At 37.2% G+C, this 26,557-nt stretch overlaps 1 protein-coding gene across 1 annotated transcript; it reads right to left on the bottom strand.

The window, feature by feature from the left end:
- Window positions 1–891: 891 nt before the first annotated feature.
- LOC754474 lies at window positions 892–18,510 on the bottom strand. The gene is made up of 7 exons (XM_001185801.4): window positions 18,089–18,510; window positions 11,158–11,523; window positions 8,122–8,223; window positions 7,523–7,645; window positions 5,735–6,838; window positions 3,889–4,102; window positions 892–1,656 (listed from the first exon to the last, which is right to left on the bottom strand). Exons 2-7 carry the CDS (start codon window positions 11,329–11,331, stop codon window positions 1,295–1,297), a joined length of 2,079 nt encoding a protein of 692 aa, XP_001185801.3. The 5' UTR covers window positions 11,332–11,523; window positions 18,089–18,510; the 3' UTR covers window positions 892–1,294.
- Window positions 18,511–26,557: the final 8,047 nt, after the last annotated feature.

Genomic DNA, 26,557 nt, shown 5'->3' with positions numbered 1-26,557 from the left:
TTCAGAGAGCCAAAAGAGAAATTTGATAATTATTTTCCTTTATTATTGTAGTGCCTCAAAAATGTCTTAATTTCATTTGATAGATAACATGATTTTCTATTGTATCTAGTAGTCTAACTCCAGGTACAGAGTATTCATTAACAACATGAATGGTAATAAAACATAGCACTTAAAATTATGATCCAGAGCCGACAAAATAGGATAGAAGTATTTATCTCGAAAAAACAAGATGTTACTGATCGTTGATTACGGGGAATAAGTTTGGTCTAATTCTCCATAAAACTCCTTGCTCTCTTTGCATCGCTATCCACCGGCGTAGACAGAAACGAGAGCTGGGGCGACGTTCCCTCCACTACATTTTGTCTTCATCTGAAAAATCGTCGGCTTTCATGAATTTCAATTTGTTGGCTCTCTTGAACATTTTTTGATTCTAGTGAAAAATTTATCGGCTCTCGTGAAAACAAATTATCGGCTCTCGTGAAAGTTTGTCGGCTTCCTGATAATTTGTCGACTCATATGGTAATTTGTCGGCGCATATGAACATTTGTCGACCTACATGAACATTTATCGGCGCAAATGAGAATTTATCGGCGCAAATTGAGAATTTATCGGCGCAAATGAGAATTTATCGGCGCAAATGAGAATTTATCGGCGCAAATGAGAATTTATCGGCGCAAATGAGAATTTATCGGCGCACATGGGAATTTGTCGGTGTACATTAGAATCTGACCCCGCATGTCATTATGAACATTTTTAGGTGCATATGAGATATTGTCGGCGCATATTAAAATCTGTTGACGCGTATGATAATTCGTCGGCAAAGACACAATCGTTGTCCTCGTCGTCATTGTTGTTGTTGCTGCTGTTGTTGGTGGTTCAATAGCGTCATTCCATATAAGCAGTCACAAATACTGTAAGGACGCATACGCGATAATCGCTATGCTTCCAACATTAAGAACCACGAATCATGAGACTATGTCTCTTTCCAATGACAATTCTAACTTTTTTCTCATATTAATGTAGTTTATCAAGCTCAAGAGAAAGAAGGAAATTAATATGTAATATTAAAAAGAAAGGCGTTGGTGATTAAAGTCAGTTCTTGACTGATTGCCATTACAAAACAAACAAAAAACTTCCTCTCTTTGAGATCATTATGCTGTAACATTGCGTAGGACCGTATGTCTAGTCCAGGTTAATATAAAGGAAGAGATGAAGACCACATTGATTTCACCTCTCTCTTCCTCCTTCTCTCTACATACCCCCCCCCCCGGTTCCCCCAAAGCCGCGTCACTGGTCATAGCGACACATACGGTCTCGATGTCCTTTTCTTAGTCCTAGACGATCCACCGTGAGGCGCACCAAGCGATCCCCAACTTGATACCTTATCCAAGGCTCTCTTTCTCCTCCTCATCTCGTAAGATTCATCCACGCTGCTACTCGATGTAGTATCAATGCTTGTCTGCCGAATGTAACGACAGTTCCGGAGGTCGTTGACGTCGGTGGTCTCCCCTGTGTATCTGGACCCAGTCACCAAGGCGCGACCGAAGATGGTCGATTTCATGGTATTGTGGCTAATGCTATCTCGTTTCTGAGTTTGGAAAGGCTCCCGGCGTTTCGCTAGTTTGGTCAGGTCATTTTTCGCCGGTATGCTTTGTTCTGTGTGGAGAAGGGGAGAGAAACAAAGGTGAAAATTATAGTTATTTTGTAAACTAAACATTCGCAATTTGTCTCCCTTTTGTTCAGTTCAGTTCAGTTTATTAATATCATCATTTCGCAGCCTGGGCTGAATTGCATGACAATTTACAATTAAAAACATATCATATTTCTTTCACAATTGTTTCAAATATACTACTAGTTAAAATACCATATAATTAACAAAGACAATGAATTGTCATCAATAGTTAGATCACTTTCTAGTGACAATTCACAATATTAGCATTAAGAATAATTCAATGTATATATATATACAACAACAATATTTGCATTAATAATATTATCTAATTTGGTTTTGCATCATTCAGTAGAGATTTGGTAAATAAGTCATTGATAAGGTATTTGAGTGCTTAATTGAACAAAAAATAACCTAGTTGATACCTGTAATGCTATGCGTAATACCCATGTTCATGCTTCGATAATCAATTATGCCCCTGGAAATATAATTATATGAGAAATATGTTCTGATTTCAAAATATATATCGATAATAATAATTAAATAAATAGTGACACCGGTTTCGTCAAAAAGAGTTAGGCGTACATTGTTCTCTATTCACCCCTTTTATACAACCTTGGCATTATTCATTTAGGCAAGTTGTCAGAAATGGAATGGAGCTATTCTGATATCTTTTTGTCCTGGCATTGATAGATTTGTACGTTCGGCTGGTCCTGAGCTGCATGGAATGAGTTGTGTCGTTGAGAGGGAACACATTCGAGTATATATGGGAACGTACACATGCTTCGGCAAACTTTGTACATAGGTTGATAGTAAGAACAATAATTAGGCCATGGGAAAAGTGTTGCAGACCAAGAGGCATTAGCATGATTATGAGCTCTTATTTCACATAGATCATTAACAATGACAAAATCAACTAAATGAACAATCGCACTCGACGTCAACAAACGACAACTTTAATGTACATGATGCATGGATTGATGTTTTTTTTTTAAATCCATCCTGACACTGTTCGCATGAAAAGTTGCGATGAACCGCAACTCCAAAAATTAAAATCCAAATTCTTAATGAGATCGGTTCAAATGGGGGTTGAATTGTATTCTACATTCATTTATTTTTCTTTCATTTCATTACAACTTTCATAGAAGAGTTTATTGCTATTTTGAGGTAGGCAATGTGTAGTTGTTTCCCCGTCTAAATATTGATTTAACTATACTCGTCCGTCCAATAAAATCTCGAAGATCACTTCCTGGTTATACTTTGTTTTTTGTTAATAACATCCGTTATTCGTTTGGTGATGTCAGGAAAAGGATCATGTGAGCAGCTGGTCTCGCCGATTTTTTCGTCACCACGAATAAAAGGTTGATATGAAAAAAATAAAGCGATGATGATATGATTTTTTCTTCTTTATGGAATCACACCCACGTAATTATATATGATCTCCCATTATCTCGCTACCCCTCACATTACTTTCTCCCCCAATTTCCCCTAGTTATAAGAAATCTCTTTCTCGATCGATATCACGGCGTCATTTATAACCACCATTCAGAATCACGATTGGGATCATCAACCTTTAAATAAAAAAAAAATCATCTTTTGGATCAAACCAAAATTGAATTGTCTAGCAAAAGTAAAATAGGCGAGCTTTGTCCCGCATTCAAAATTTGCAGCATAGCAAGCAGTGATTATAGGCGATGAAGGAGAGTATTGCGTAATCATCTAAAGATTTTTTTTCTCAAAAAACCATTAAAAAATTATTGCAAAAAGAAAGAGATAACGATTTGTCATTATGATAGGCATATCGTTCATACTTGTACAGGCTTAAGTGGTGTGGAATTGTGGCATGTGTTCATCATAAAAAGTCGCCTTTTACTACGGTCATTTTTCAGGACACGTTTCATCAAAAAAGAATACGGCGCCTATCATTAAAATTACCCTTAAACTTTTACTCATCCGTTTCTTTCACTTTTTCTGCTTTTATAAGGACTGAGTTGATGCTTGAACGTACACCCTCTTTGAGATAGAATTAAACTATTATTCACTGTAAAGATTTTGAATGAAAAATTGTCCAATATGATGGTCATGCATGAGTTTAGGGGCAAACCGGGCAATGCCCATCTCGGATGATGTTTGCGCGATACTTGGTATAGTAAAATGGAATCATGACTAGACAATTACCAAAATACAATTCTTTTTTCTTGTGTTGAAAGGCAACCTACCTGAATTTTTCATCTTGGCAAGAAATTCTCGTAGTTTTTTCTCCCTGACCTCCTTCCTCGCCTCCTCCCACTCCAGCGCCTTCTTGATGAGATACTCCTGCCGACGGGACGGGAGCTTGAAGTCTTCCGAAGCAAGCTTGACAGTCTTCTCGCTGGCAACCAGACTCCCAACCGAGTTACGAGTGTAAACGGGGACACGAGGCACCGGAGGGACCTGAAAAGATTTGTTCATACTTTGTTAACAGATAGCTTTCTCAATTCGGTGCAGCCTATGTGTACAATTAGGACTGTGACATTAACAAGAAGTCGGCGTATGAGTATAAATACACCACCTTGCTACCCGAATATTGATAATATCAACATTCTTGTCGGCCGGGTCGGGGTGGTTGATGTTGATGTAACAATTATGAACATTAACTTCATCGTCGATTTTATACTTTATTTTCCTACTGAAATGAGTATAAACCTTCTTTAGATTGAGATATTGTAAGGATGAAATCAATTCTGTTATCAATAACAAACAGAGTTTCATGATACGATTTTGGCTATGTGGTGCGCTCCCGGGGTACGCTTATAAAACTGCAGGGTGCAATAGGCATCACACTCCGAGTGATATCTTTGATATTATAATCTAAATTTTCTCTTCTAAAAATAATTTTCGAATGTTTGAGGTTCCCCTTTCAGACGAATATATAAATTGCCAGATTCACAAATAATCAAGTTGCAGCGTGTTCAGAATGCATATGCAAGACTTATGTCCAATTTCTCCAAATTTTCCCATATTACACTTGCTTTATTAAGTTACATTGGTTGCCGATAAGGCAGAAAACTGCATTGAACATACTTTTGCTTTTTTTTAGCATTGAATGGTCAAACCTCAAATTATTTGTCTCAATTATGAACTTTTAAATCACATCCACGTGGCTTGCGAAATGCACAGGACAAGCTGATTCTAAAGCTTCGATCCTCACATAAAAACAAAAGTAACTTTTGAAGGTTGTGCTTTTAGTTGCGCCGCTCCAAAGCTTTATAATAACTTACCACTACACATTATAAACAGCTTCATCTGTTGCTGTCTTCAAAGTTTTGGTGAAGACGCACTTGTTTTCAGGAGCTTTTGAATATTTTGTTTGTTGGTGTTTGTTAAGTAAAAGTTTTGTTTATCACAGCACAGTACAGTATATTTATAGAACTTAAGCTGTGCTATAAAGATTGATCTAATTATTATTATTATCTTTCCCTGCATTTTTAGTTATGTTTAGAAGGTCGCAAATTCAACAGGGATTATCTAGGTCGCAAATTCAACAGGGATTATCTAGGTCGCAAATTCAACAGGGATTATCTATGTCGCAAATTCAACTGGGATTTTCTGAAACATACTTCATCTTACTTTCTTAACAAATGCAATCATTCAATAAAATAAGCGAACTAAGGCTAGGATGCTGCAACCCCCGGCTTTCCCCGGACTTATACTCGGGCAACCAACACTTCATATTAAGACAAAAAGGTGCCCAAATATCATTCGAGCAGGATATGTAACCGAATATATAATATCTGTAAATTTTACTCCCAAGAAATTGTCAAAAATTTGCGCACTCGTTCTCATGTTTATTAAAGCCGTTCTATAATAGAGATTGCTAAAATTCTCTCCCATTTTTGCTGATCGGATGACAAAAAACACTAAGTATATTTGAAAATCATTATAAGATGAAAGGTCAAAGAGCAAGAAGAAAGGGGTTAACATAAGAAATCGACGCGTGACAAACTCATGGGATATGCAGTATAATGTACCTATAGTATTAAAGTCGACAAATTAACACGAACTAACGGGGAAACAAAAACTTACTTCATATTGTGGTACTTTAAACGTCCTGTTGGCAATCCCCACATGGTATTTATGCATATCATCCTCCAACTTTCGTCTCTCCCTCATCCTCTTCTCTCGAATTTTATCTCTCCTAACCGCGTCATCATCATCATCGTCATCCCCAGAGGCAAGCACCTCTTCCTCATCGCTGCCATTCACCGACTGATCATAAAGCTCATCACCGACAGACGATAGTAAACTTTTGGCGGGAGATGTATCAACAGCGGAATTGTCGCTACCCACGTGATCAGTCTTTCCTGTTTGATCGATCACTCTTAAGCGATTCTGCGTCTCGTCTGCTTGTATACTGATCTGTGCATCTTCACTGATTGGCGGCAAGATTGAGCTGGTCGTGTTCATTCGCGATAGCGTAACGGTGTCGTCTGCGTTGTGAAAGTGCGAGTTACCATTTTCGCGCGCGATTGCCTTGATGCGATCAAGATCAGAGTCTGTCCTCGTCGGCATAGCAACCGCATCTTCATCATCAAAACCGTCCTGTCCCTTTCTCTCTGACGTGCTGGGCCTGAGATGGGCCCGGTGAATGTCGGGGATTCTGTTTGATCTGAGAGACATGTCGCCCACTCGCTTCCTTAGGAAAGCTGATTCGTCTACAACTCGAGTTTTCTGCCGTGGAAGGATTTCAACATGACCCGTTTCCCCATCAATGACTGTCACACGATGATGTGATATACTAAGAGGCGTTGTCATCACGTCATTAATCTTATTGTGAACTAATTTCCTCTCCTCGCCGGTTTCATCTTCGACAAATGTCACTTTCCTGTCTCTTTTGCTCGCAAAGTCTTCTGATACTATTAATTGATCATGTGGCAGTTTCTCGGCAATTTTGGCAAATGAGTTTTGAGAGTTGAGCGAATGTGTCACAATTCCGCTGTCGACCGACTCTCTTCCTGGAAGATCCCCTTGAATTTCTGTCTTAGGTTTGTCCCTGTTTTCTTCAACCATCTTGTAGCCTTCGTCAACCGATTCGTCGCTGACCAACGTCTTTGCATTCGACCCATCTCCGACATCAATGGCCTCCTCTTCATTTTCTTCTATATCTCCAAGTTTCATCTCCATTTTCTCCTGTAATGAATAGAGCATAATGATTAAATTGATGGAAATTCGATATCTTTTCTCCTGAAAAGCATGGCTAACGTTCTCATGATTAATATTTTGCACCTATTTGAAAAATAAAATATTGCACTTCGTCAACATGGGCTATGAAACTAACCGTTGGCATTTCTTTCCCGCTCTCTTCCTTCTCCCCCCTCATTCCCCCCTCTCTCTCTCTCTCCCTCTCCCACTCTCTCTCTCTCTCTCTCCTATCTATATTCTGCCCCTCTCTCTCTCTCTTTCTGCTCCCCTCCCTCTCTTTTTCTTCCCTTTCCCTCCTTTCTTTGCCCTTTTCTCTTATCTATATACAGTCTCTCTACTTTGACTCCATTATCAATATGCCCCGATGAATTTGAAATGCAGCCTTTCACATCCCTAAAAACACAATTTAAAAGGAAAAGCATAAAGCCAATTCTGCTAGTTAAATCTCGCACACCGAGTTATTAAAATATCTTTAAAGCTTATCTGCCGTAGTTTATAGGAGGGATTAGACTGCCCTGCAAGGTCACTGGACAGGTGGTTATCTCATCAACTCAGCTCTCAGTTAACATAAGAAAAAGAGGATCATGGGGGAGCAATGGTCACCGATTAGGCATTGTTTGTTATATAGAGGGCGCAAGTAGCTGCAAGTAGTGCAGTGGGCCTTTAAAGTACCTTTTGTCTCTCGACAATTTTCTTCTTGCCCTTCTTTATGGTGCTCTCAAGAAACTTTCTGGCCGCTGCTTCCCGATCTTTGATGGCCTGCTCTCGTAGTGTCTGTTGTATTGCTCGTTGTTTCTGTCAAAGCAAGAAAAGAAATTGTTTTAACCAAATGAAACTAAATAATGCAGTGCTAGCGAACATCGTTATTTAATATTATCAACAACAGCCTAATTTAATTTTGAAGACATAGAAAATAGATCAAAAGAAGGCGACGAGGAAGATCATAACATGACGTTGATGAGAAGAATGAAAAACGAAGGAGAAGAAATTATGACAGAGAAAATAAAGAAAGAGAATATGAAAGCAAGAATAAACTATTTCGTAAATGTACATGTTTTTAATGAAACTCAGTAATACTTTGCGGCTCCCTTATTGACCATCAAATATTTCTTAATTACGGGAAAGTAACCAGAAATCTTTCCGTTAGTTAGTTTTGGGAAATTGAAGAGATTTTTTTTCAGGAATTAGGAATTTTTGAAAAGGTAACGTATTCTAATCGAAACGGCGGTATGACCGCGGGAATCTTTGAAGAAGAACAAAAACAAATATACCTGTATGTATGATTGCCTCTGTATCTTTCTCTTCTCATTCTGAAATTTGATGAGTTTACTGAAAGCTTGTTGCTGATTTTGAGACAGTTTCCTCACGGCATCCTGAAGTTGATAGAACGGATAAAAATAAGCGTTGTCATCATCATCCCCATCACCATTATCATTAACATCATCATCATTATGGTCCTCGTAATTTTCATCATCGTGTCATCATCATCATCACTATCATTTTCATCATCATCTTCATCATCGTCACATTTAACCACATCATTATTGTCATCATCGTCTTCATCATCATCATCTTTATCATCATCATAATATCTAACACTATCATTATCTTCATCATCTTTTTTCTTCTACATCGTCATCGTAATCATCATCATCATCATCGCACACACAACATACAACTTATTTTAGTCTTATTTTTGTTTTGCCGAAGCTGAGATCAAAATATTTTAAAAGAGCAAACTAATTCTAGTTAACAAGCTCATCACGACAGGGAGGGGAGGGGTTGGGAAAGGGTAATCTTCCCTTCCCCCTAACCCTTTTCTTTTCCTTTCTTTCCTTTCCCTCTCTCTCTTTCTCTCTCTCTCTCTCTCTCTCTCTTCTCTCTCTCTCTCTCTCTCTCTCTCTTTCTCTCTCTATTATATCTCCCCCCTCTCCCAAACTCTCTCTACCACTCTCTCTCTACCCCAGTGGCGGATCCAGGGTGGGCCCGGGGGGCCCGGGCCCCCCCCCCTTGAGAAAAAAATCATGTAAAATTGATTTTTACCTTTTTTGGGGTTGGGCCCCCCCCCCCTGGCGCTCAAGGGGGGGTGCAAATTGAAATTTTTTTGAGGATCAAATAAAAAAAAATGTGCTCACTACCCCCCCCCCCCCCCCCCCCCCCCCCCCCCCCACTGAGCGAATTTTTGGCCGGCGCGTTTTTCAAATTTTCGGGAGCAAAAAAAAAAAAAAAAAAAAAAAATTGCTCTGCACCCCCCCCCCCCCCCCCCCCCCCCCCCACTGAGCGACTTTTCGGCCGGCGCGATTTTCAAATTTTCGGGAGCAAAAAAAAAAAAAAGTTGGGCCCCCTCCCCTAAGAAATCCTGGATCCGCGCCTGCTCTACCCTCTCCCCCCCTCTCTCTCTCTCTCTCCCTCTCCTCCTCTCTCTCTCTCTCCCTCCCCTCGCCCTCTCCCTCGCCCTCCCCCTCCCCCTCTCTTTATCGCGTTCGAATGTGGGTACGTATCCAAAGCTCCTGGAGCTACGCCACTATAAAGTTTGGAATATACATGCTCATCTCATTTTTCAGATAAAACTGACTAACTGGCAATTTTTAAGAGAAGGCCTAGTCGATAACATTATATGATTAAATCCATTCGGTATATCTTGTCAAATACGATTGATTTGAACCAACGTTATTACAATAATAGTTATGTCATTATACGATCATATGATTATATGATCATCGATGTGGACGTAACTTAACATCCACATCGATGATCACATGCAAATATAATGTTTTTATTCTTCTGTTTAATAGCGTCGGAATGTTGCGTTGAAAAATTTCATCACATTCAGCATTTTTACTCTGCACATGACAGAAAAGGAGGCACTAGTTTTATCAAAGATATCTTCGATTAGACAATAAAATATTTTGCTCTTTCCATATTCCAGACTCGATAAAAAATATTATTCAAAACAAATATATATTGCGAAACTTCCTCCGCGCTTTCCGTCTTCTCCGTCAATTGCAGCTGTGTGCAGCTGCGATCGATATCGACATGAAAAAAGACAGATTCTTGCTGCGGAAGTATGACACAAAAGAAGTTGTTAAATGCACAATAAACTGCAATTATTTGATCGATCGGCAATATCCTATACCTTGTATACATCATGTTGCTTTATAAGGTCAACTATTTATAGATTCGAGTTTGTTTAGAATGTTTAACCGATACCTTTACATTTTCATGATTTATGAATATAGAATGACATTTCAAAGCACCCCATTGTAATTGATTTCAAAGTGTGATATTATTTTTTTCATTTTGCCTTGTTTTTAATCTGATACTTCGATGTTGACCTTTAAACATATTTTAACAGATGATAAAGTGCACTTTTCGGGAGAAAGAAAAAAAACGTGTTTGGAATAAAGTAAAAATCAAGCCTTTTTGTGAGTGACGGGAGGGGGGGGGGGCGAATGCCTCCTCTTCACCCCTCCCCTTCCCAAAGACGCCTATGGACACGGGGGGGGGGGGGTCCCACTATTAGGGAGAGGGTAGTTTTAAATGCCTTCCCACAAGTCCACTGTCTTTTTAAGATACGTCATCCAAACTCCAGTCTAAAAATGGATTTGCGTTCCTGATTGCATGCGTGGATTCTAGATAGATTTTTAAAAATTCCTATAACAATTAGCCGTACCCCTTACGGACAATCCAGGACAATACCAATGAACAAAGATATCCCGGAACCAGTCATATAATAAGGGGGGAGCACAACTGGTCGATGTCACTTTTAAAAATAATAGCGTATAAATACCGTAATTACACAAAAGAAAAATGTGTCCCTTTAACATGTAGACGATGGCCCTTCATCAATTTTTAAGAATGGTAAGCCCCCCTCCTTTTGTTGTTGTTTTCTCTCTCTCTCTTTAAAACCTGGACCCGTCCACCTCTGTCCCAAACTCCCCTATCTGGTTACTTCTACCATACTGCCTCTCGGATGTCATTGGAGGTGAAATAGTTATCTCGTTTTTATTGGATTTTGTAATCGTCCGGAGAAGGTCTAGTTGTCCGAGTGGTGAACAAAATGATCCGGTGGACTTTGTTCCACAAAACAGGCCTAAAACACGATCGAAATACTCTCGAAAATTTAACCTAATGTAAATTCAATAGCCTTGTGCGTCATCTAATAAAAATTGAATGTGCGAACAAGTCAATAACGTATTACGTTATCCGAACATGATTTCCATGGGACATACAAAATGGGACATACAAAAGGGCACTTTTGTCCTTGAGATGATTTTCTCGAAAATAGTTGCGATCCTAATGCTTACGTGTTGGTCTTGATACCAGATGTTGACCTGCTTTCGCAGTGCTTCCTTCGCGGCGTGATTCTGGCATCTGATATCACTGCTCATCTCCGATGCTTTCATGCTCTTCAGAACACCTATCTCATCCGCTTGCAGTGTCTTCAGGCCCCTCAAGGCCTTGGTCGCCTTGCTTGTCATGGTGATGAGATGCTCTCACCCTCCCTACAGCACCGTAGAGTATGTTACCCTCTAGACATAGGTGATGCAGTCCTGCATGGTGTCGAGCTTCATCTTTCAGATATTGGTATAGTCCTTACCGAGAGTCTAACAAGCACCGGTCATGTTGTGGAGGAAATAACTTGGTGTGTCTTGATGTAGCTCCAAAGTATTCTGCAGAAAATATAATTATGAGATGAAAAACGTCTCAGTTGCAAAACATTTATAAGAAGGGGAAGGGTTTCACAGGTATTAGTTCTTTCTGTTGCTTTGGCTGTTAGTTTGTTTGTTTGGGAGTCATACATGGGTAGAAACGGACATACAGACCGATGAGAGAGAGGAGGCAGGAGGAGAAAGAGAAAGAGAAAGAGAGAGAGAGAGAGAGGGAGAGAGAGAGGGGGGGGGGGCGAAAGAGGAGAGGGAATATTGTCGCCAATCGCAAATGGGCAGAATGCACTCAGACGTAGCGTTTCGTTGTCATGACTACAATCGCACTTCTTAATAGGTTAATCGCGGGGAAAGTCCCCCTCATATACTGTCGTACAACTTTATAGAAATTGTATGCGTCCTTTATTTTGTACTCCCAAATAATGCAGCGTCTGCTTGAATCCTAAATTGGGTCACCAATACAGCAACATCAATCAATAAAGCATAATAGTACCCTAAGAATATTTAACAAAGATAAAAATGATAAACCTGACAGTTGTGAAAGATTGAACCCTAACAAACGGACCTCCCTCCCGCAGAGATTTCAAAGAATAAGCAGGGAGGTGAGACTTTAAAGTTGTCGAAGTTATATCCTGGTTCAACAACCCATCTATTTGAAGGTTCTAGAACCCAATGTGACAGGAACATAATTAACTTATGAGAAGATATTATTTTTGTGGCCCAGATATATGAATAACAGGGTCTTGTCTATTCAGTAGACCAGATAATAGATATCGTCCTTTTTCTCCCTAAATGGCCTTTATTATGAGTATTTGATGCCGTATTATACAATGGATACACTATGGATTAAGATGCATGAGATCTTATCATAAAACTGGGAGATATCCATTACGTCCACGCAAGGTAGCGCTTTACATGACGATTTATCATTCAATTCTTTCTTGCACAAACAAAAAATAATTCTGCAAAGTATTAATACAATGAAGAATTCTTTTTACTATCCTAACAGTTTTTGTTGTTAAAATAAAATAATCTTATCAATTTATCAAAATTTCAAGTTGATGTACTGCAGAAGTTCTCCCATTAAGCAGATTGGCATTAAAACAAAATTTGTACCTTTGAAGAGTTTATGCTTTAAATAGCTTGGTTTGCTTTTTTGCAACGATGATAGACACTGAAAATAAAAATCTACGTTCAATCAAAACCGTGCATTATAGAAGAGCGTTTAGACAGGCGATAACGTCATATCTTCATGTACATACTAATGACAGGTAATAAAGACAGATAATAATGACACGCTTAACAGACAATCGAACGCTATTGATCGCTCACAGTGTTCATCAACAAGCCTTTAATTACCATCTGATCACTAATTATCAGGCGTGTTTATAAAAAAAACTCGCATGAAGGTGATAACTGTTCTACTTTAAATATATATTTTTTTTAAACTCGATGTTCATTTTTCTACTTTTTTCTCCTCGTTCTTCTTCTCCTTCTCCTTCTAAAACAACGTGTATCGTTCATTATTGTAGATCAACACACTACAGAGGTGTCATCCACATGCATTACGGGGGGGGGGGGGGGGTAATGCACCTATCGATTTTTGTTTTACCCTTTCACATATTTCTCCTTCCTCAGTCTCTTTCCATTTGGGGGTTTTTTAGGAGAAATAATTTGCCCTGTTGTTTTAGTTTCAACACGCTGATCAATTGATCATCTTGTCATTTTTGCTGTGTACACTTCTTGTATTACAAAACAAATTTAAGGGAAAAATTTAAGAGATATTCAACAACTATGATACCAACATCTTTTCGCCCTATATGAAGACATTTATTAAAAACCGTAGGCAACCACACACATTAGATTTACAACTAGAAAATGGCATGCTTTTAAGAAAAATGTGGCAATCACAAGCAGAAAATGCAGATTATCATTAGCTTTGAGACAAATTAATGTACAATCCGATGAAATTAGCTTGATAATTGACTTGACTGACAATAATTGGCCAATATTTATTTTGAAAAATTGGAAAGATTAACAAAATAACAAAATACAATTTGTTAAAAATTAGAATAGCAACTTTCTAGTCTCTTGTGGATGAAATAAAACTATTGTTAAATTAGTTAGGCATACTTCTAAGTCGGTCTGCTCGACAACGAGGACACTTCCGTTTCCAGACTTGTTGATCCTTAATCTTTAAGCCTACTCCCCCCTCCCCCTTAGTTCAAAGTTTAAAAGTGAAAAATAATCTATACATCTTGTTTAAGATTTGTCGTCAAGGAGTGCAAATTTGTTGGGTTGTCTTATTCATGGTCAGTACATGTAATATATCAAATTGACACCAATCTGTTTAATGATATAACACGATGACTTGTGCAATGTACAATCGTTATCTGTATAGTATGTTATCTGTGATAATAATGCCAACTGAGGGGCGTCACAACGACATTTTTATTCGAGTAAGGGGGCGTGGTACCATTTCCCCTCAACAATAAAAGGAAATCAACACAATTATACAATCATAAATAATGTAACCTGTATGATGAAATATGGCCGCCCGCATTATTTTTTGAACGGTTTGTGTGTGTGTGTGTGTGTGTGCTCTCATCTCAGCATTCTTGTGGGGTTTTATGTGCGCTTCACATACCCCTTGTGAGGCATTTTTACTTTGTGGGGTATTTTTTCAGGACCCCACAGAGTAAAGTCTTTCAAATGACTGTATATTCGGTGTCCTATGCCCTGCGGGGCATTAGAAGTGGTACCCCATAAATGACTTTTTGTGAGCGTGTGCTAAAACTTGCACACTTTTTTATGGTAACATCGTAAGCACACCGCCGGGTTGTTATCGCCAGGTTGTACATACCCCACTAGTAGGGGACCACAAGGTATATCTGGAACGCACAGAAATACCCCACAATCAGGTGCCCACAAAGGCCCTGATGTGAGAATGTGTGTGTGTGTGTGTGTGGGGGGGGGGGGGTGGGTAAGAGGACACTTTTCTTTTTTTGGTCTCGATATTTGAAAATTTGCTCCGTAGAGGGGGGGGGGGGGGGGGTAAGGTCAATTTATTTAGGTCAGTCAGTGGCATAATTTTTTAAATATGTTATTATTATTATTATTTTTTTTTAAATTAAAAAAAAAAAATCACAAAAGGGGGGGGGGGTTGGTAAAAAAATACACATATAATACACAAATAACAAAAACTCAAGGGAGGGGGTTTAACCCCCAAACACCCCCCCCCCCCTTGCGTACGCGCCTGCCTCCTTGTAATATTGTTTTGAGGTATATCCCTTTTTAAATAAGGGGAATTTAAAACAAAAAAGTTATATTGGTCAGTTTGCAAGCCCATGAACATAACAAATAAACGTGATAAATTTCTGTTTAATACATTTTCTTAACCCTCTTGTTTTGTTGTTTTAAAACATAATAACTGCTTAGATAAGATTCGTTACTCTATCATAATTTTTCTTATTTAAGTAAATCTATGATTATGGGGGGAAATAGTTTTATAATTTTGTCGTCTATAGATCTAATCTGTTCTTTCTTATATTCCGCCATTTATACTTATCTACTCATCCCTCCTTCTGATATTCTTGTCCGTCTCTCCTTTATTCCCCTAACAACGACCCTATTTGAATAACGGTGAAGTAAATCACAAACTAAACACGGTATCTTCAAACGCCTCACCCATCTTACGTCCATGAGAAATGTGTTAGAAAGGGGCTTAAGAATCTGCGAGGGTTGATCAAATAAAGATTGCAAACATAGGCCCAAATACAACGATTATTCTTAGTTTTGTTTAATATTTCGTGCTGTTGTTTTGTGGGTGATATCTAAAATTCTAGGACAATCCGAGAAGTAAACAGAGTTTCTCTATAGAAACGAGATCTATAGATTCGAGATCCTGAGTTTGAGAGAGCGTTATCACTGCAGCGCCTGAACAAATACGTACGATTATAATGTCTTCTCTGGGTGTTTATTTCATTAGTGATTATCTGTATTTCAATTATAAGTTCTAGTGGGTTACGGTTTACAATTTTGAGTGGGCGAGATTCGACTACTTTTACTGAAAGGTCATCAGAAAATTGAACATTTCTAATAAGAACCCCCCTCCCCCGCAAAAAAATAAACGAGCAAAGTTCAGTCAATTTTCAAATTTGCTGCTTCAAAATAATAAAAACGATGTTGTTGTAAGACTGTTTAATTTGCTGACAGGGGGATATATACGAATTTTCAACAACGCCCCGAATAAAAATATCGAGAAGCCTTCTTAGTATCCTTAGATTTTCCCAGGGAAAAAAAGGGCGATGGAATATTAAAGACGGTGGAAGAGAAGGCTCATTGAGTCGAGTGACCCTAAGTTTTACAGAACTTCGCGATTCCCATGCACGCATGCATGGATCACATACCATTGGGCACTTCGCTCATTTTTGAGCACCCTACTTTAACAATTTTTATTTCTGATGCGCCTACGTACGGCACATTTTTTAGCCTTTCTCATCTTCTTCTATTCAATGGGTTAACTTAACAAGGGCATCGGATCGGAAAGTGCGCCCTTGAATAACTGAGGAGAAAAAACATTTTTAAAAAAGAAGAGAGGAAAGAGAGAGAGAGAGAGAGAGAGAGAGAGAGATGGGGATGACACGTGAAGAAAAAAAAAATGGGACGCCAGTGCCCCTCTTTGCCTTGACATGCACACCTAGTTATCATCTAATTTTATTCTGTTAATGAATTTATTTATTTCTATTTTAATGAAAGAAACTTCAAAGACTCTTTAGAAGTAAATCTAACATCTTATTTTCTATTGCCTTGGAACAAGATGTGTGGGCTAGCGTATAGCCATGAAATGAGAAACCTTAAAACATAATATACCTGAACCAATTCTAAATAGGCCTATCTGTAGACATTCTAAGTCAGCTTATTCCTGTATGGTGAATGTAGAATGGGAGGGCCGGGGTGGGGATGGGGGAGGATCAAGGAGATATAAATATTTCTAATTTTATATGTGAATTGAGCATCATGAGTTGGGGATATGTAACATTATGGTAAAATGCATTATTATCATAAGTAAATAGAAACTGCAATTTAATTCAAATTTGGATGCTATTCGGACCAAATATTCAAAGATATATGGATTAATATGCAACTTGTGGCACAAGTTTCAAGAAAGTATCACTTTGCTTATATATAATAAATAAGCAAAATGTTTGTGGATAGTAAATAGTTTATATTGTTAACAATAACAACAAAAGTGATAACTATAGTTAGATTGACGTTTAAAATATTGTAAAGCTGAAGTATGCTTTACATACTTCTATAAAAATACTGCTCTAAATGTTTTATTTATATTTTTACTCTTAACAAATAAAGGACACATTGTAGATATGTGTATGAATAATTCATCCAGAACACAACAATAGCCACTGCACATCGCATTTAAAATGTAGTCATGGTCATGAATCGTTAATGACACTGGAAAACAAAAGGGTGTCAGAAATGGCAGTAGCGATCAGTTTGTGGCCTTGAATTTTCTTAAAGTAAAATGTAATTAAATATTCAGAGCATCATTTCAAAAATAGTATAAAAAAGAAATATAAAAACTACACCAAATGAATTTGACATCGATCGACTGCACAATGTATAAACCTTGGTCTGATAAGATTTAACATATTGCATGTGCATAAACTAGTTGACACAAATCATCAAATCATATGGGATTGCGCTTTTCTCATTTTTGAATGTGTAAAATCAAAATCTTAATGTTATACCTTATTATTATGTTCCAAAGAGATAATTGGGTAATGGTATGGATCCATTCTCAAACATAAATAAAGTTGACTCAAGTATGTCCAAGAATATCAAAGTAGAAGAAGATGGTGGAAGAAGAGAATGATTTGAAATGAACTTGTTATTGAATAAAAAAAAAATACATTTAAAATAGCAGCCAAAGGCTGTTACAAATTGACCTTACAAAAGATTTTAACAAATAGATTAAAATACAATACATTGAAAATTGGTTCGATAAAATACAGTAATATACAAACAGGAATAACATTGCACTCACACAAAATCAACAAGCATTTGGCAAAAAGAGGAAATGAAAAAGACAGACGAAATAAAGCTTGAAATAGAAGAGGAGGGAGGAATTAAGGTGGAGTGATCGAAATAATTTTACACAGAGCAACTGCACATTATAATGTACACAGGTATGAGAGCTAAAATAGTCAGGTATTGAAAATGCATATTCATTGGTAGTAAATTAGCATTAGTAAAGAGGAGAAGGTGGAGGAGACGAAGGAGAAGAAGAAGAAAAAGAAGAAGAAGAAGAAGAAGAAAAAAAAGAAGAAGAAGAAAGCCTCTGCTTAAAAAAAAGCAAGAGGAGGAGAATGATGAAGAAAAACAAGAATAATAAATATAAGAATAACAATAAGAAAAAGAAGGAGAGGAAAAAGAGGAAGAAGAAGAAGAAAAAGGAGAAGGAGGACTATAATGATAATAATAATAAGAAGAAGAAGAAGAAGAAGAAGAAGAAGAAGAAGAAGAAGAACTTACAAACGACCAAAAATCTTACCTCTTTTTGTCATCGGCTGGGTTGTAATGTCTTGCCTTCTTTTCTTGGTCAAGGCAAGAAACTTCACCAAGAATTCCAAAATTGGATTATCCCTAACTTCTAAAAAAAAATAGATATGCACAAGTTGGCGGATTTTCCATTAACGAAATCGTCAAAGCAACTCAAATGGCAAGTGGAAAGGAAAGATGTTAGCTGGCTAAAGCTACTATACACAGAGAAGTAAATCGTCTAAACTCCTCAAAAAGTCAACCACCGGCTACTTGGGCTGCGTTGTTGAGTTGAACAAAACACGATTATCACTAGGGGACGCCAGAAATAGCAGCCAGACTCCAGGCTGTGTGTTTACAGGAGCTTCCTCGACAGTGAAGCAAACACAGACTTCAATGCGCGTGTTTCTAAAAATGGGAACTGAATGGGAACTAGATTAAATTTGTAGTGCGGACAAAAAGGGGGAAGCCTTCGAAGTCTGTTTTGGAAGAATGCCTTTTGAATAGATTCAGTCCCCCAGAACATCCCGCTTTGGATTATGGAAACTGGCGGACTCAGGAGTTCTTGGAATAGCGTTCTTTCATCAACCCCCTGGCTCTCAAGAACATCCTAATAATTAATTCTTTCAAAAACAAAGTGACGGAAATAAATGCACAACAATTAATGTATGCAATTCGCATTCTGGCAATTGAAACACATTACTCGCAGGTGAATTAAATAATTTGTAATAGAGATTTGTGTTTTAAATTTGATACATTACGAAAATGGTATATAGAGAGAGAATGAAATCGTGTATACCAGATTGTGGAAACATGAATACCTATATCACTCTTTCATGGCATTTATTGAACCATAGAGCATGTTTGCTGAATAATAGAATCGATCTAAATCAGTGTAACGACCCCCTCGAGGTTCAGGTTGAAAGGCGCATTGTTTCTACTTTCTTACGCCCCGCCCCCTACCAATTCTTTTTTGGTTACTCGCTAATCGTGTATAGGATATCAGTAAAATCTTAATACAGCTGAATAATTCATTTATGAAACAGAATATACTCTTTCAGATTGTTTAAATCAAGAGGCACTTCATTTCACACCTCTTCTCGTCCTTCCCCCTGTATATCTCCCGTTCCCGTTCTGATTCCTTCTTTTCATTTTCTCTCTTCCCTCCTCGTTCTATGATTTGTCCTTAATCCTTCATATCTTTCCGACTCAATACACCACCCAAAATGCCCACACATATTTTGATCATGACTGATACTACACACCGCATTGCCGTTATTTATTCATAAGTGAATAATCAGACATTCCAGTATGGAATTCTAAAATCTCCCCTAGCAACGTACAGATATTTTCTTTCAATACAAGTTTTGGATGGCAAGGGACAATCGTACGCGCTGCTGAAAAATGAACTACATGTGTATTTCACTGTTGAATTTGCAAACGAACTGTGCAATTATAAAGTGAGTTATATCATGGATCAAGTCGTTGTAGGGACACTACTGTCAATGGGGGGGGGGGGGGGGGTCTTTCTAGGTTAATAAAATGCGAGATAACAAAGCCATCGAGTGTGTGGAAGGGATTGTGTTTTTCATCTACGATCGTTGCCTCCCCCTTCCCTTTCCTTTTTAAATCATACGGTGGTAGGGGCCGTTACATGCCCCATGCTCACCCCGTAATTATGCCAACCAGTGATGGAAAATTATGAATTATTATATTTATTGGATTGTGACTTGAATTCTTGGTATTGTCATTGAAAAACAACGAAATCTTTCTCTGATGAAACTCATATTTTGTCTTTAAACTGTCAAGGATCACCCCCCCCCCCATATATTCTAAGACAACTTAAAAGCAATTTACCCACTTTTACTTCAATGTCGAAATTTAAATAATATCTTTCACAAATCGATGTCTTCACTTGTACATTCAGACAAAAAAAAATTCCTGATCAATTCAGACTTCGTCACATTATACCGTTAATAAAAAGAAGATGGCAGTCATTAAGTTTAGATAGAATTTGATAAGTTTATTCTACAAGCACTCTTCAAAATATGATGCAGAATAGCATTAGTCATTAGTCACACAGCAAAATATACAGAATTTCAAACTCTTTGAAATACATATACACTATACATGTAAATATACAATAAGCTCTGATTTTGACACTAAATCATTAGTATACTTTCACATAAAGCATAATACAGAAGTCACAAGTACATTATGTAACGTTGTCACCTGATACATACAAATAGGTCACATGATCATGCAAACATCAAGACATTCTTCAACAAGGTAGCACATTTAAGTATCACTTCATCACTGAGAAGTTAAAGTTTTGCTCTGAACATGTCAGTGTGTACAGGGGTGTTACTAAACCATTTCAAATTGGGGTGGAGGGCGGAGGGTGGAGGGCGGAGGGTGGAGGGCGGAGAGTGGGGGGGGGGGGGGTGACTAAAATTGCAGACAATATAGCTGGCAGTTTTCCAACAACCAAACATTTAATTAGTACTAAATTTCAAATTTGCTGGTAAGGGTATAACGTGGTAATGGAATTTGCTCATTTGCTTTCTTCCAACAAGTAAAAAGCAAATACAAAACAAAACAAAAAATTATTATTTTTTTTAAATTTCAAGACAGCCTAAACAACAAAAATGCAAATGTTCATATTTGCTGCCAGAAATAGAAATGGGGGAGGTATTGTCACAACCTACCCCATCCCCTCCAATATCAACACCCCTGAATGTAAAACATAACTTCAAATTAGTAATATAATGTAGTATTACATGCAGCTATCAACAGCCAATCACAGTCAGAGAATCTGCAGTCATTTTTAGAGCAGTGAATTCTTGTCAGATATCACTATTTTAAAGATGAAAACTACCAAACACGACACCTAACCTTTGGACAATTACTTCATGTACAGTACCTTACCCCGGAAAGTACCCTGTTAAATAAAATCACACAAATTACCTTTACACAACCTATATAGAGGGTCATTGAATTAGGGAGGGGTGGTTCATTTTCGCTTTTATCCTTGGCTGTTGACGATTTTGCTATATTAAAAGATACACTGATATGCTTAGAGGCAGAATGGTATTAATTCATGTGTTTTCACCAGAGCCTCTATACACAGAGTATGCCCAACTTGGTTTCAGTTGGTCACAACATGGCATCTATATAGTCATTTGTTTTAAGTTTGTATTGTGCCCAACTCAAATCATGTTGGCCAAACTTTCCTAACCAATGGCTCCGGTCTTTACACAGAGTTATCAATCTCTCAGCTCCAAATAGCTATTCATATACATTCACATAAAGTTAATTCTAGTCGGGCTGCCAAGGAAATGAAACATTGTCATGCATGCACGTTGGCTTTCATGCAGCAGAAGACAGGCTTGTACTGTAAATCCTGTAAGTATCTTGTGCTAGAAATTTTGTGTATCATTAGTCGTCCAGATTCCTGGATTTCTAATTTTAATGAATTTTTCAGGCTGCCACACAATTAAAAACACAAATTTTGCGCAATTCTTGATTTTCACAGCCTTCATTAACAATTTGTAATAAGTTTCAGGCTGTTTTAGTTTTTTAAAGAATACTATCAGGTAGGAATATATGGTCAGTTTGGAGCCAGAAGGGCATTAACTCATATAAATTTACATAAAGTTAATGCCTTTCTGTCCCCAAAAGAGACATGTACATTCAATGGCAAGTTTTGAGCTGAAATACAGACCTCCAGATACATTCCTGGATCACAAAATACATAGAAAAGTTACTTTATTATCTGTTTAGAGCGAGAAGGGCATTAGAATCATATGCTTTCACACAGTGTTAACACCCTTCTGGTTCCGAACAGATATTATTTTCTGGCCACAAGTTAAAAAGATATTAGCCTTATTGAGACTACATGTATCCAAAGCTTATATTATCATACTGTAAACTATCCTTTCATAAAGTATATGCATAAACATGTGACTATTCAAATGAAATCTTCAAAGTAAATCTGAGTAGACCATGACAACTGTGAGAATGAATGTTGTTTTGATCGAGCATATTTTGAGGTAAACCCATATACTATTGATACATTCATGTAATACAAATCTTGGAATTACAGTCTCCTTGCCTTTGAAATAGCAAACAGCAAGATATTTTAACATATTTTAATGTGAATCAGCTCAGTCCAATTATTCTAAACTCAATTATCGTCTGTTAGAAGCCTGAAGGGCACTAACTAATATACATTAATACAGAGTTAGCATCTTTCTGGCTCTTAAATCCATTGCAATTGTTGTCATTTTTTATCTGAAAAGAATCTGATTCAACAGATTATTGCCGCTGTCATGAGTGAGGCTCATAGACAAATCTTTTGTTATGAAACAAATTTCCATAGAAAAGCAAATAGCCCCATTCTACCAATAGAGGGCTCTTGTCATCTTTTGAAGCAAATGGCCATTGCTTCTATATAGTAGTACTAATCGCTTCCCAGTATTGTGCTTTTGAATATGATTACAACATAAACCAGGGCATGGCTACCAAGCATGAAGGAAACCATTATCAGCACATTCATAAATTCAAACAGGCTTATGCTCCATCAAGAATTTATCAAATAAAACTTTTTGATTTTCAAAACAATAACAAAAATTAAAATAACTAAAATGTGCATACCTTGATAAGCAATTCTCCAGATAACCACTAAAGAATATACTAGCAAGCACCAAAAGAAAATATTTTTTTTAAAAAAGGAAAGAGAATAAGGAAAAGGAAAGAGAATAAGGACAAAGAAAAGAAAAGAATAGAATAATAAATCTGTTTGTTACACTTTGAGTGAACATAGAACCTTAAACATTATGTGATGAAATTCTTTTAAAAAATGATAAAATTCACCAGTTTCATCCTTACAATTCATTCAAAATGTTGATTTTTAACTACCCACATACACATTCAAAGTAAAGAAAATAAATCTTGAAGTCTAGGTTTACGGCTCTTTGATCCTAGACTCCAATATATTGCACTAAATACTTTACATTATGTTTAAATTATGCAACACCTCTACATGTACACATATTATGGAAATCTGCCAAATTTCTGCGGTAAAAAACAAAACATCCTTAATGACAAAAAACACGGCACTGCAGATAATCTTCTGCACCACAATGCTTATCAGTAAATACATTTTCAGGGTTAAATTTAGAGTTTTGTGCCTTGTTTCATGATGGATGGGGCCTGAAGTGTCTCTTTTATAATTATTGAAAATTAAATTGTCAAGGTTTGAATTTAGAGTTTTCATTCTGCGTTTCATGATGGATATCAGGCTTTAAAAAAATGTTAGAACTATGTTTACTAGAAAATTATTTGCACCTTCCTTCACATATTTACAACGGGAAACAGAAATTAGCCCATTATTACTGTCATCATTTAAACAATGGATTTTCTAACACACTGGTTAGTATTCTACAGATTCACTTAAACCTGACCCAGTCTAAAATCATATTTAACAAAAGAATCAGTTTAGACCTCAAACTAACCTCCTTTTTTAAACACAATTTTGGACGAAAGGCTTTGAACCCAGCATTTGAGTTCAAAGCATAATTTAATCTCATGGTATTCTGCACTAATTCAGTATGAATTTGCATGAAAATATGTTGCTAACCCCTAAGGTAACCCTAGCACTTGTTCAATGCTAAAACTTAAGATACAGGGAAAAAAAGGAAATATGACCACTTGCATAGAATAGGGCTTATATGGAACCGACTTCGGTCCCATTGCGAAGGGTTTTATATTATTCTTAATTTTTTTTATAATTCTTATCTGATGGCCCATAAAATGCCTGGTATCCTTTTTTAAAGTTGAATTCATACATTCTTGCTGTACACAAATTATTTTTTAAGTAATTGGTACACCTTAATATTTCCTTTATCAAGAAATAATCAATGTTTGTCCAAATTGAGCAAAACAAGCATACAAGACAAAATTCATGCATAGGGGTTTTTGTACGACACACATGAGACAAACATTGCAGCAATTTTAACAAACAATTTTTCATAACTTTTTACAAATAATTGCATAGATTTGTATCGAATAACTCTACATGCTCTACTTGCACAATAATAATTATTTGTTTTTTCCAAATGGGAAATTATTTCCAAAATCTCTCTTTTCAAAAGGTTAACTATAAAGAGAGAAGAAATAGACAAAAACAAACAGGTCATTATGCCTTATAAATGACAAATATATATTCCCTTAGTACTTTATAAGCATACGGTGCATAATATAAGTCCTCTCAGTAATATCTATATTCATTATATACGTATTCAACACTATATGGTGACGACTGATGTGTAGCACAATTTCACAAAAGATATAAGACATGGAAAAAAAGAATTTCAGTAAATGAGCTCTGCAAATAGCATTTTGGTAGCTGTAGGCACATTCAGTTCAAATAAATTTTCTTGAAATATATTCTTTCCAAACTCAAAGCATATTTCTACAAAGCATTAGTCTAGTGCATTAGTCTATCAACAGATGCTTAGGGTGCAGGCTTCATCTACATGTATGAGCAAAATACTGGTTTTGCTACTATATATTTGAGGTGGTGAGATGAAGGGCTAGCTCTCACAAGAAAAATATCAAAGACTTTAGTCCATAACTATCTCTCAGATAGGACGTTACTTATGGAGGAGTGTAGGAGAGTCACCCCATATTAAGGTTCCACTTCACGCTTAGTAACATGAGTAGAGGGCCCCTGTGGAAGAAGTATTTTGATTATAATCCTATGATATACACTGTGAAAAAGAAAGTGTTACCCACTATTTCTGTATTGCGACGTTTTTCATGTGTTTTTACCTTTTGTAATTACCGGTATTGTGCAGTGATTTTTATGATTATTGTTATCATGATGTATGTATGAATTACTTGATAAATAAAAGTTTTAAAAGAAAGAAGAACAAAAAAACATGAGTAGAGGGACCCCTATGGTAGTCATACACCTGCACCTCAAAATCAGTTATGCCAAGGAGAGAGATCAAAGGGTCACAGTGTGTTTCCTTTTCCCCCTCCCAGCACATTTGATACTAAATACCAGTAATTAATAATAGTACAACATTAATGTATCAAGTTTAAATAATAATAATAATATTTAATTTCTATATAGCGCTTAAAGCTTATCTGCCATAGTTGACAGGAGGGATTAGACCGGCCTGCAAGGTCACTGGACAGGTGGTTATCTCATCAACTCAGCTCTCAGTTTACATAAGAAAAAGAGGATCATGGGGGACCAATGGTCACCGATTAGGCATTGTTTGTTATATAGAGGGCGCAAGTAGCTACAAGTAGTGCAGTGGGCCTTTAATACAAATGTCTCTAAGCGCTTTACAAATATACTATTACAAATATACTATTACCCCCAAAAGAAAGGAAATACCGGTAAATAAAAACATCTGCAGCCACGATTAACCAGAATTCTGATGAGAGCCATTTTGAGATAACTGTTTAATAGCTATTATCAAAGGCTGATGAAAGATATGGATATTGACTACTTGAAGGAATTGTTAAAACTATCGCCCAAAGTGATAATCAAACTGCGCTGTGTCCCAAAATGAAGTCGAGGGGCATGCTACGGTCCAAAGATCACAGAGGAGCTATAGTGTTAGTTTTAACATTGACCAAGAAAATAGCAGTCCGTGCTAGTTTCATATATCTCATCTAAATTATGATCCAACAAAAACAAACATCTTAATATAAAGTTGGCTGTCAAAATTGGTTGATTTGTAGGGGTAATTACAAATTAAAAAAGAGAGTAGTGTTCGTGTCTTACTTCATGCCCATTTATAAAGTCTTTACATCATAAGGGCAACCATTGTGCAATGTAACCCACAGGACATCTTAATTTAATTATTTGAATATCATGAGAACAATGAAATCTCCAATTCCCTCGGAGCAGACAGAAAAACTGTCCGCTGAAAGCCAGAAGGGCAATAATACATATACGGTCAAACCTGGCTATAAAGACCACCCAAGGGAAACAGATATAGTGGCCACTGTAGACAGGTGTTATTCATTTCTTGAGAGACAAAACACATCACTATAGAAATTTGGCCTTTCTAGACAGATTCTATGACGAATAGTTCTTTCCCAAAGGAGACAAAATACATGGCCACTTTACAGAGGTTGCTTTTACAGCGCTGTGGCTGCTGTACAAACAGGTTTGACTGTACACCGTTTCCGTTTCCATGGGAACCAGGAGTACCGTAATACTTTGTCTACCATTGCTGGGGGCCATCCAAGAGCATGGAACAATAGATGATTTAATGTCTTATATAATTAGGCAGGTGCATGGCTGTCCCTGAACTCAAGTGGGAAAGGAATCATTCAGTACACTTGATGATCCCAGTAATGGCGGCTAACACTCCATGTTCAGCTCTCTGAATCAACATCCTTCTGTTTCTCAATTGATTAAGTATTTAGTGCATCTTCAGCTGCGTAATGGTCATCC

Source organism: Strongylocentrotus purpuratus, unplaced genomic scaffold (genome assembly GCF_000002235.5).
Source record: "Strongylocentrotus purpuratus isolate Spur 01 unplaced genomic scaffold, Spur_5.0 spur5_scaffold_11, whole genome shotgun sequence".
In the NCBI taxonomy this organism is placed as follows: Eukaryota; Metazoa; Echinodermata; class Echinoidea; order Camarodonta; family Strongylocentrotidae; genus Strongylocentrotus; species Strongylocentrotus purpuratus.
This window is presented reverse-complemented; position numbering and strand designations above follow the sequence as displayed.